The sequence below is a fragment of the Leiobunum rupestre genome, chromosome 2 (genome assembly GCF_980474605.1).
Source record: "Leiobunum rupestre chromosome 2, qqLeiRupe1.1.hap1, whole genome shotgun sequence".
NCBI lineage: Eukaryota > Metazoa > Arthropoda > Arachnida > Opiliones > Sclerosomatidae > Leiobunum > Leiobunum rupestre.
In genome coordinates this window covers 73,528,275-73,541,311 of record NC_143385.1, presented here as the reverse complement: position 1 = coordinate 73,541,311, position 13,037 = coordinate 73,528,275, and the positions used below count along the sequence as shown (strand labels likewise).

Sequence of the window (13,037 nt, the reverse complement as noted above, 5' to 3'; positions counted from 1 at the left end):
TTTAATATATTCAACAACATTTTGTTATTTATTTCAGTTGATGTGAACAAATTACATTATTATGTTTCATTTTTTCCCAAGCTTATTGAAATGGTTTTGGAATTTCTGTTTAAATAAAAATTAATATTAAATCTTAATTTTTTAGTAATATCGTCCTATTAAATGTAAGCTTCACCCAAAAAATGCTTGAGCCAGACATTATTTATACATGTATTCTTATTATTTAGATCATGTCTGGCTCAAGCATTTTTTTTCAAAAGTACAAAAATTATTCTAAAACTGCACCTCATTTATATATATTTGTTTTCTCGCCAACGATATTTCTACGTTTTCTATGATATACATATCTATATATATATATATATATATATATACCTATCTCTAAATCTATATATATATATATATCTATCTATACATCTATATTATATCGGTATAATTCAATCGTAATCAAAATCAAAAGCATTTCAAAGCAGTTATATTTTAATAATTAATTGACTATATCACGCATAATTCGTTTTCTCCAGGTATTAAGTGTATTTAATATATAGGATTATTAAGGTATAGTAGTCGATAAAATAAATAATTTTCTGATGTTTCCTTCTTTGTGGTCAAATCTCTATACAATCGACATCCAATTTCAAAGGAAAATTAATGATAATCCTTAAATCAATTTGGTTAATTTACAAGATAAAAATAATTAATTTAAAAAGTGGTGCAAGATTTGACTATATTCTGATCAAATTATTATTTAAACCCTATTTGATTTTTTTGTTTCATTTTGGTAAAATTTTGAACCTTCATTTCCGAATGGATTTTTTTCATAATATTAGAACTCGGTAAATGTATTAATTAAAGTCAATCGCAATTAAATACCAAACAATGATTACGGAATAAGTCTCCTTGTGATTGTTGTTAATAAGCTCAAGGCTAATATTTGTTACTTACTTTCACAAGCATATGACGCTACAACGCATCTTTTTTGTGCAGCATAGTATTGCTCTTTTCTATAGCAATGTTGCAATTGACGTTTTCCAGTTGCGCATGTAATATAAGTTTTGCAGTTCGGGTCATTTTCATTTTTCATATTTGCACTAGCAAGATTACATCCCAAATCGTAGATATCTCTGTTAGTCGCTATTAATTAAAATTATTCTTTTCAAGTATTTATTTTTATTTCTCAACTCGTTGAGTTGTGTCCAGCGTTGTTACTAAAATATTTACCTAGATCTTGTTTAAAAGTAACTTAACAATAATTCGAAATTTTCACTTAGGCCTATAGGAGTTTTTGTTAATGTTAAGTCAACACCAGATTCTTTAACATAACCACACCAGATGTGTCTCAGCATAAGATCTTCATAAAATAAATAATAATAATAAAATATTGTTTGATTTCTTCAAGCATTGAGAGTCTATAAAGAAGGTCACCCGGAGATTTTGCTCCTAACATTGTGAACTTTATGAAAATTATTATTATTATTTGTAATTCTTGTTTTCGAGAATTTGAAATTAGTGATAGGGAATTAACGATTTCAAGTAATCTTTCTACAAATTGGTCGTTCTTAAAAATAAAAGAACGACCATTTTGTAGATGGATTACTTGAAATCATAAATTATCTATCACTTATTTCAAATTCTTGAAAATATGAATTCGAAAAATATTATGTCCAAAGTCAAAGTGATTATTATTAGACTCCAAGTTTTATAACATTTCAATAAATAATCATAGTTTACCAGAAACAACCATAAATTTATATTTCAGAGCGTTTACTATCTATAATAATTAAATTTGCAAAATATAGCTTATATGACACTTAAACTACCTGGTAAGGAATACGATACCCATCTGAAGAAATTTAAAAGGTTTTTCTTAATTCCCTTAAATGAATTTAAAATATTTAATTTTTCGGTTTACCCTCTAATATCGAATTGAATGAAAACGTATACAGCTTGTTGCAAGACCCATTTTAAAGAGAAAAAATCTATAAATATCTCACCGCAATATTTCTGATTTCCTTTTAGACACGCCTTCTTTCTATCGTCGTAAACATATTCATCTTGACATGTTGTTTTGTACGCTAAGCCGTCTTTACATTGGAAATAACTTAAGCAGCTATCAGGATTTCGATAAAAAGCGTTTTGTTTTGGGCATTTAACGTCACTCAGGAGAACATTTGACTTGATTTCAGCTAAACCGAATAAATAAAATTATAATTATAAGAAGTTGGATAAGCCAAGTTTAGTTTTTACATAAGTGACATTCCTAAAAAAATACAACTGGTATTAATCGCCCAAACCACGCTAGTAATTCAACATGCTTCAAAAAATTAACTAAGTTGAGCATTTTTTTTAATCCCGTAGATGATGTAATGGAAACAATATTTAATCTTACCATTAACAACAGAAACTAGAAAAAAATTAATGAACAGAACGAAAGCACTACAAAACAAAAAGTTCATTTTCATAACTGTAAAATAAAAATTGTACAAATATTAATAATTGAGTTCGTTAATTATCAGTCCTTTTCTCGGCATGCCAAAGGAAAGGACACGATAAAGTGATTTTTCAAAAAATAAACTTCAACTGAAACATACTGTGCCAAATTTCTTTGAAACAAAAGGGCGCTTTATTCGGGAAGCGGGCTGGAAGTCGAATGCTTCTCTATCGAAGTAAACGTCTCATACAATACGAAACAAATTATTTCGAAACCCGCAAATAAATTTCCACGATACAAACCGATATTGAGGCTCAAATCTTAAACTAGTCGTTTCATTGTAAAGTCTAATTAAATTTATACATTCGTTATTAAATTGAAATGAAAATATAAATCAATATGTTTTTTTGTTAAAGTTCTATAATAAAATGATTTAAACAATGGGTTATAAAGTTTTACACCAAGCATAGTAATTTTTATACAAATTTAGTTGGAAATATTGGCGATTGTACTATCAAGTTGGATTTATAATTTTATGATAAGCTTTATTTCAGAACGGTGGTAAAACTAATGTTTGTATTGTTTGGAACGAATGAACTGAAAACAATATAGGGCTGGTGGTTAACACCTAAATGGTGACCCTTATCGCTTCTAAATAAAAAATAGCCTTCCAAAAAATGTATTGAATACACAGTTATGGTACATGAGAGATTGAGAATAGATATCCGTAAATCTTTGTAAAAAGTACTTTTACAAATGAAGAGATACTTTTGGAAAGAGAGAGAGATTGCTCATAAAGCACCGTTCACCTCAGAGAGAACGATCTTAAAAAAAGCAAAAACGAAAACATCGATTAACAATCCTGTGACCCACACTGCCTAACCCAGTGTTCAGCGATATCTAGATACGGATTTAGCTACGTTTTAAGGTACTTTTTTTAGGTACAAGATATAATTGTGGGTAAAAGATCCTAACTTTTTTCAGGCGAACACAGATAAATAAAAAACTCTTACACATACCTTTTTTTCCAAAGAATCTATCTTTTATATCTCAATTATTGCCCTTTGGTATCTATCTTTTGTTGAGGGGCTATCTCTGCAACGTTCCTTATCTGTAACTTTCTCGTTTTGGTAGTTATATTTTAATACATCGATAAAAAGATATACCAGGTACAGAGAGTGAAAACGAACGTAATTATGTTTTTAGTTTGAATAAGCATAATCTGGGTTTCTTTCAGGCATCTCTTCGGGGGGAATGTCTACCTCCCGGGCGTTAAAAGCTTGCCAATGGACATCACACACACGTTTGTCTGCTAAAAAAGCCTAGTTACCTTCCCCCGAGGAAACGTTTCTGAGAGAAACACTGAGCATTATGAACGTTTGTAGCGCAAGAGTCAGACTCAGGCGCCTTTTTCGTGAAGTGGGTACTGTAGACTTGCGGCCCCCAAAAATTACCTTTCAAGCGGTCCCCAGTCGATCTAAAGGGTCATTTTGGTCGAGGCCCCGTGAGATAACGCTGACCAGCCTACAGGCCCAATCCGCCCCTGGTCAGACTTTAAAAGAAACACCTACTCTTAACATGACGGACATCGTCGTTTGCCGTGATGAATGTAATTTAATTAGTATTTCGTATAAATGTGTCGGTAGCAATAGTTATTGGTATCCCTCACTTAGCCGTGGTTTTTGGTTCCCCATGTACTTAGCGACATGTTTTGGGATCCCGCAGTTAGCAACATGTTTTGGGATCCCGCAGTTAGCAACATGTTTTGGGATCCCGCAGTTAGCAACATGTTTTGGGATCCCGCAGTTAGCAACATGTTTTGGGATCCCGCAGTTAGCAACATGTTTTGGGATCCCGCAGTTAGCAACATGTTTTGGGATCCCGCAGTTAGCAACATGTTTTGGGATCCCGCAGTTAGCAACATGTTTTGGGATCCCGCAGTTAGCAACATGTTTTGGGATCCCGCAGTTAGCAACATGTTTTGGGATCCCGCAGTTAGCAACATGTTTTGGGATCCCGCAGTTAGCAACATGTTTTGGGATCCCGCAGTTAGCAACATGTTTTGGGATCCCGCAGTTAGCAACATGTTTTGGGATCCCGCAGTTAGCAACATGTTTTGGGATCCCGCAGTTAGCAACATGTTTTGGGATCCCGCAGTTAGCAACATGTTTTGGGATCCCGCAGTTAGCAACATGTTTTGGGATCCCGCAGTTAGCAACATGTTTTGGGATCCCGCAGTTAGCAACATGTTTTGGGATCCCGCAGTTAGCAACATGTTTTGGGATCCCGCAGTTAGCAACATGTTTTGGGATCCCGCAGTTAGCAACATGTTTTGGGATCCCGCAGTTAGCAACATGTTTTGGGATCCCGCAGTTAGCAACATGTTTTGGGATCCCGCAGTTAGCAACATGTTTTGGGATCCCGCAGTTAGCAACATGTTTTGGGATCCCGCAGTTAGCAACATGTTTTGGGATCCCGCAGTTAGCAACATGTTTTGGGATCCCGCAGTTAGCAACATGTTTTGGGATCCCGCAGTTAGCAACATGTTTTGGGATCCCGCAGTTAGCAACATGTTTTGGGATCCCGCAGTTAGCAACATGTTTTGGGATCCCGCAGTTAGCAACATGTTTTGGGATCCCGCAGTTAGCAACATGTTTTGGGATCCCGCAGTTAGCGACACTTATTGGTATTCCGCACTTAGCGGGGGTTTTTAGTTCCCCCGTACTTAGCGACATGTTTTTGGATCCCGCAGTTAACGGCGGTTTTTGGTTCCCTATGTACTTAGCGACACATTTTGGTATCCCGCACTTAGCGGGGGTTTTTGGTTCCCCCCGTACTTAGCGGCACTTATTGGGCCCCCAGCTCTTAGTGGTACTTATTGGTGCGCCCCCTCTTTTTACTTTCAATTGCGTTGAGTGTCCCCCCGCGCGCAGATGCGTGTCGCGAGGTGGGGAATGAAGCTGGGAATCTCGTTTCCTTCTCCCGCGCACGTGTCAATAATTAATGAGCTGTCAATCAAATTAATTTGCCTAATTAGGGTCAATGACCTGTCAATCGAATTAATATTAATTAGGGTACGTGTTTACGTAAACATATGTGGCAGCCATCTTTTGGCGGGAAAGTTCTTAAGCATGTGTTTTAAAAATAATAACATGGCCGCCATTTTTAGGAAAGTGCGGAAAGTGTTAGCGTCACAGGGATCAATCATCAATGACCTATTGGGAAACAAGTGGAATCTTTTAGTGGTTGCAATATGAACTCTTAAGAGGGAAACAATAATGAGAGTTAAATATAATAGGTTTATTATTGTTATAAACTGGTTATACAAACAATTATGATAACAATTTAATCAGCTGAGTTTCGGCCGCTAGTCGGGAAAAATGGTTTCATATTTACGGTAAACACGTTTATGACCTTTTAAGGTTAACAGTACATATTTGTTAGGGGTAAAATTCAACGTAACTAGGGAGTCCGTGCTTCGTGTGGTTTGAAAATGGTGAATTTTAATTGACATTTCAGAGGCCATCTTTTAAATAGACACTTTTGGTAAATTTCAATAACCGTTAGGAAAATAAAACGTCGGCTGAGAGCAAAATCCACGTAACAATGTATACAAATCTTAAGAATTTACGTGGATTTTGCTCTCAGCTGATGAAAATATTTTCGGGTTGTGTATAGATCTGTTGGTTCAAGGTAACAACCTGTCCCATTTAAATCAAGTTGTGCCTTTATGGTTCGTTAATTAATGTTTAAAAGGTTGAAGCCGCGTCACGTGACACTCGCCACCGGATTTACCTAGCTTTTTACGATCACGGTAATTGTTTTAAGGGCTGCGGTTTCAAACAAGTTGAAAGTGTACTTCCGTAAAGATTGCTTTGCGAGTGATATTCCCTTTAATGATTATAAAAAGTTTATCAACCAAGTGTGATTAACATTGTTAGTTTGTCAATCATGTTACATTTATAAATTTGCCCTTTTTCACTAATAGGATTTTGTTCCAATTACTCGATATAAATCTTATAAAAACTATTACTAGACATCAAACAAGTTTAAAAAATTAGGTTTGCGGGCGCTTCAGTTTCCTCAATACGAACTTTCAACGGTTTTTTAGTTAATAATTATTAAGTCTACATTCTTTAAACATTATTCGAGTACCTTAACATAAAACGTATACTTTGTAAAGTTCATCAAAGACTATCTCGTAAACATTGTATTTATGCACATACTTCGTTTACGTTTACAATGTCTTATATTGAACATTTTATACATAATTCGTTTACGTATCCAATGTATCATATTTAACATTCTATACATAATTCGTTTAGAGGTTTAGAGGTTTACTTAAGCCGTACCAGAATCAGGGCGGCTTCAAAAGGAGCACTGCAAGTAATGAACGTATAGACGAGTGAGAGGCAAGCCAAAGTTCATAGTAATCATCGGACCAAACTCAAGTACGAAAAAGCACTGGTAGAATCGATAACTTCCTTCTTAACTTTTAACGTCTGTGACCTCCAACAGAACAGGATAGATTGTACAGTTCTGGGACACCAGTTCTCTGCCTCCAGCCGCAACACGACCTATGGGCCTGATTCTTTGTCCTCCACTCATCAAATAATCCATCTTGGGCAGTACCTGGACAAGATAGGAGAACATGTACCAAATCCTCACTGGGATGTCCACATAGGAGGCAAGCTGAGGGGGAGCCCCAATCACCATCCCGCCTCCTCCCTCCCTCCCTCTTCAACGGGGCAAAGGGTAATCGCTGCGTACACAGTTTCTTAGAATTAGGGAAAAGGTTTTTCCAAAAGGGCCCGTTTTTTGTTGTCATTGGGTGTAGTATAAATATTAAATAAAAAATGCTTTGATCAAAGCAGTTGAAAGGTTGAATTAAGGGGGAGTAGTTGAGATCTATGAAGGCGCAGATATTGAAAATGTTTTAGGTTTAAAGAGTTTTGTTTTTGGAATTTTCAAAAGCGAAATATATTTCTAAAATAATTTCCATCGATTTTCCTCACCTTTTATATATTTTAAAACCCTTCCCTTAAATTTGAGCCTTGAAACTGTAACAGTAAACTGAGAAAAAAATTTATATTCTAATCGGAATATTTAAACCAATTTTACAATCACACGCATTAAGCCATGGATAAATTAATAGGGCTGTATGACCAAAATCTAGAAAGAAAAAGACAAAAATACGAGGTAGGCTACATTGCTTGATAGTTGATACGGCACCATATTTTTCATATGAAAAGCTTATTTCTGGGCTTCTGGCGTTGTTGTAACTAGCTCGTGCAGATTTATTTTGCAAATTAGTACTCGTAATGAGTTATAACCTAATTAATTTACTTTTTATGTTAAATTAAAAATGTTGTATGAATATAAAAGAAATTAAACGGTTAAAGGAGTTGGCAACGTTCTATGTTAGCTAATTATCTTGATGAATTAAATTGATGTTATATATGTCATATACTTATTTCTATCTATCATAGTCTGCATGTTTAAAGTAGAATCATGAATAGAGTAATATCGGCGTGACGTATGGCGGCCATAGCCCAAAGCTACAGAGCGATACTACTCTATTAATTAACCTCATTAATCCATTGTAGAATTACACATAACAACACGGAGCTTTATACAGTTTTGGCATGCCTAATGAAAATCTGAAGCTCCACACAAGTCGAGTAAGCGCTGGTAGTAAAAAAGAGACTTAAGAGTTACATGAAAACGCCATGTTTCTTTCAAGAAAGGCCTATTAGAATTTATTGTTATTGGAAGAAAAACAATGACTTATCTTTTCTAAGCCACAGGGAAAGACACACGGCTCTCTTTGAACTTGCAGGCTCTCTATAGGAAGATAATGTCATCTGTTCATTGTGAAAATAGAAGCTATAGTTACATCAAAATTTTCTGTTAACTTGAACACCGTCTTGATTAAAATTATTGCAAATCTCTTTTATTTATGACTTTTTCTAGTTCAGTTTCTGTTATATATGTATTTATACAGAGATTCAGTGTCACGTGATACGACGTCACCCATGCTTTTTGAGTGAAACTACTCTATATGTGTATATAGAAGTTAAATGCTGTCATTTTACACGTAATCCTTCACAATTAAAAAATTTCTCAGTTTACTCTTACAGTTTCAAGGCTCAAATTTAAGGGAAGGGTTTTAAAATATATAAAAGGTGAGGAAAATCGATGGAAATTATTTTAGAAATATATTTCGCTTTTGAAAATTCCAAAAACAAAACTCTTTAAACCTAAAACATTTTCAATATCTGCGCCTTCATAGAACTCAACTACTCCCCCTTAATTCAACCTTTCAACTGCTTTGATAAAAGCATTTTTTATTTAAAAGCTGTCCCTTTGCTCTGCCTCACAGGGCATATTTTGCCTAAAATTAATGTTTGTAAAAGAAAGCCATAAGTTGGAAAATAAAAAGTTTAATTTATAAAAATATTTTAAATAGAACAGATCAATACTTTGCTGTAGGATATTTTACTATATTATTGGATGTAATTAACGGTATTTAAAATAGTTATAAATATGTTATACTAAACAATGTATAATTGTTTTATGTCAAATTGACTTCTAAAAAGAATACTTTTTAGGCCTAGATACGATAATTTAAGATCTGGCAACGCTGTTTCTTAAACCCACATTGTCTACCCAGCAAACACAAAATCGTCCTTTGGACATCCGATTGACGTAACACTCGGATCTTTCCTTCGTCCGTAGGACGCCTCAAAATCCGCGGTTGACGTCGGTCGACAGCATAGAAATCTCATAGGTAACTAGAATGCTGCCGCCTGCGGCCGAGCTTGTCGCCAGTTCGTTTTGAACCTTCAGCCAATGAGAGGCCGTAGAGTGGTTCCGCCAAGGAGGATAGCAATCCTCCTTGGTTCCGCTACTATCGCGGGAGATAGGTGACGTAATTCTCTCTGGTGACATAAAATTCTTGGCAGAACCACTCTTTGAGCTCTGATTGGCTGAGATCTGACTATCGTCTGCCACGGCGTTTGGTCCATTTGCCAGTTACACCTTGGAGGAATAAAACAAGTATACAGGAGTTACGGAGAGCTGCGAAATCGGTTTCGTCAGTGACCGTGAATTCGCGCGAGACGGAGGGGTTCAAACGCGACTAGCGCCAACTGCATTCGGAATTTTGCAACTATTCACATTTTATAGCATTGTTTTCACGCCGTCTGGTTTGTTTTATTCCTCCAAACAAATACGAGTCATTTGGGAAAAAGGCGAAAAGAATTTAGAAATGTTTCAAAACAAACCAGACGATGCGAAAACAATCCTATAATATGTGAATAGTTGCAAAATTCCGAATGCAGCTGGCGCTAGTCGCGTTTGAACCCCTCCGTCTCGCGCGAATTCACGGTCACTGACGAAACCGATTTCGCAGCTCTCCGTAACTCCTGTATACTTGTTTTATTCCTCCAAGGTTACACGGCAGCATTCTGGTTACCTATGAGATTTCTGTGGTCGGCAGCGATGGTTAGACGAGGGAAATTTCCCAGATCTAGGGAAATTTTTAACCCTAAAAATCCAAAAAGGGAAAATGGAAATCAGGCTAAAAATTTGCGAAATCTAAGGAAATTCCACGTAGGGGGATTTTAAAGTGAAGTTAATAATCTAAATAATAACAACATTTAAAATAATTGATTTAATTTTATGAAAATTAAGAGAGTAATTTTAGCAAGAAAGCTTAATGTTTTCTATTAACCTGGCACCCCTGCAATTTTGCTTTCCCCTTTTTCGTTTTAGTATCGAGGACTCGTCTGCTCCTCGGAATGGTGACTGTGGTCGCGTGCAGTGTGATAAATTATATAAACAATTATAATTAATCTAATAATTTCTAGTTTCTAGTCATCTAACTCTGTTGATTAAACTAATGATGAAAAGTAAAAAAATCGTTATTTCGTGTAATAACGTACTAATTATTCTATTACATATAAAACAATGAAATGTATTAAGATAAATAGAAAATTATAAATATATAAATTATAGTTTAATATTGGTTACCTAGAAGGCGCTATATATTAAATATCACTTTCTGAAAGCTAACAATGAAACTTGGGAACATTTTGGTCAAAAAGGGAAGTTTTAAGTCCCTGTGAGGGAAATTTCAATTTTGGCGACTTGACATCACTGTCGGTCGGACGTTAGCAGATCGTACAGATGCCCAATTGTCCGGTTTGTCTAGAGCCTATGGACATCCCTGGCCTCTAGGACGATCCTAGGGATGTCAGCTGTATTTTTAATAGTTCATCTGGGGTTTTATTTTGGATTAATTTTGCGCCAGCAACGACGTCTTAGGGACGTTAATCACTATTTAATGTTAAAAATAATTTATTCACAGTAAATTTATAATTTTCAGTGAAACTTTATTTAATAATTTAAAATATGAAATACATACAATTGTGAATTACAAATAAAATATGGCAAACCATACATATTTTCTGCTATTTTAATTTTGAAAGCTATACATTAATTTATTAATGCATTTCAAAAAACTGTCGCTTTATAAATTCGAGCTTTCAGTGAACCCTTGAAAAATAATAAAATGTAATGGGCCAAAGTGAACCACCCCAAAACTTACTTTTGGAGTTACAATTTGACTAAATAAACTACTGCTTTATTAATTAGGACTTTATGTAAACCCTTGAATGAGATTGAACAATAATATAACCTAAAAGCCAAATTTTAAAAAGTTATGGCCAAAATGTACTTTGAAAGCAGCGAATCACCCGTTCCTTTCAAAGACACCACTGCAAAACTTACTTTTGGAGTAACAATTTCACTAAATAAACTACTGCTTTATAAATTAGGGCTTTAAGTGAACCCTTGAATGAGAGTGAACAATAATAAAACCTAAAAGCAAAATAATAAAAAGTTATTTCCCAAATTTACTTTGAAAACTGTGATTGTTCCGCTACTTTTCAGAGAGACCACCGCAAAACTTACTTTTGGAGTTACAATTTCACTAAATGAACTACTGATTTATAAATTAGGGCTTTAAGTGAACCCTTGAATGAGAGTGAACAATAATACAACCTAAAAGCAAAATAATAAAAAGTTATTTCCCAAATTTACTTTGAAAACTGTGATTGTTCCGCTACTTTTCAAGGAGACCACCGCAAAACTTACTTTTGGAGTTATAATTTCACTAAATAAACTACTGATTTATAAATTAGGGCTTTAAGTGAACCCTTGAAAGAGAGTGAACAATAATACAACCTAAAAGCAAAATAATAAAAAGTTATTGGCCAAAATGTACTTTGAAAACAGTGATCGTTCCGCTACTTTTCAAGGAGACCACCTCAAAACTTACTTTTGTAGTTACAATTTGACTAAATAAACTACTGCTTTATGAATTAGGGCTTTAAGTGAACCCTTGAATGAGATTGAACAATAATACAACCTAAAAGCTAAATAATAAAAAGTTATTGGCCGAAATGTACTTTGAAAACCGCGAATCATCCGTTCTTTTCAAAGCAGCTCAACCAAATAAACCATCAACTTTAATAAAAATGTTTATTAATAATAGTTAGTACTATGTGATAGCTAACATTAAATATGTAAAAACTAAAAGATCCAGAATGGTTAATTATTATATAAGAAAGTTGTATAATTTAGCTATTACCGTATAGTATACGGTTATAGCTAAATTATACAACTTTCTTATACGTATACGGCGTATACGTACAGGGGTGCAAAGGCTTAAGTTTATAAATGTTGATTATAATTAATTTACACAAGATTATGGTTATTTTATTTTTTAAATAATTCTTTATGTATAATTTAATGCACCACAACGAAATTTATTTACAAATAATACGTTTATTAACACTGAGAAGATTTAAAACTTTTAAGGCGGTACCGACCAAAAATTTCATTTTCAAACTTTGTAACAGGGTTGCTCATGAACTTCCCAGCTGATAAGTAAAGCCGTCATGTCAAAAATGTTTCAATAAAGCAAAGCCTTCGGTAGGATTTTACCTACTGTTGAGTAAACCATGCAATATATTGCGATTATGAAGTGTTATATATATGAAGTGGACAGTAAGAACAAACTCGTTAAGCTATCGCTAGCCTCCCTAATACTGAATCTTGGGCATGAAAATCGCTTAAAATTTAAAAGTGAACTTCTTTAAAATCGAACAGCTTTCAATGAAACATTTTGAGCTATTGATCTAGCCATACAAATTATACAAAATTAAAAAGAATTATATATGATTAATTTGGCTATGAATAATTGTGAAATCTAATAAAAGTAATTTATTTTCATTATAAATAAGTTATTTTTGTCGGAAAAATGAATTAACATATTTAAAAAAACAACCCAAAACAATTTAATATATCAAAATATAATTGGGATTTTTCAAATGAAACTATTTCGACGCGTTGGTCTATCGAGCATCGCTCCAAAGCTTCACTTTTTCTAGAGAGAAGTATTGATTGAAATCTTTCGACACTCAACGGCGCCATCCCACGATCAGAAATGGAACTACTCTCTCCCCTTCAAAGCTCTACCGGAGTTTCGCGTCGGTGAAATATAGATACTTGCTTTTGATCTATGAAAGACTTACCACAA

The 13,037-nt window shown here is 34.4% G+C and overlaps 1 protein-coding gene across 1 annotated transcript; it reads right to left on the bottom strand.

Annotated features, from left to right (window-relative positions):
* LOC149958987 (uncharacterized) lies at positions 1 to 2,700 on the bottom strand. The gene is made up of 5 exons (XM_090165111.1): positions 2,592 to 2,700; positions 2,390 to 2,464; positions 1,995 to 2,186; positions 946 to 1,134; positions 1 to 105 (listed from the first exon to the last, which is right to left on the bottom strand). The coding sequence occupies exons 2-5, from the start codon at positions 2,460 to 2,462 to the stop codon at positions 83 to 85; spliced, it is 477 nt and encodes a 158-aa protein (XP_090021237.1). The 5' UTR covers positions 2,463 to 2,464; positions 2,592 to 2,700; the 3' UTR covers positions 1 to 82.
* Between the last annotated feature and the right edge of the window lie 10,337 nt (positions 2,701 to 13,037).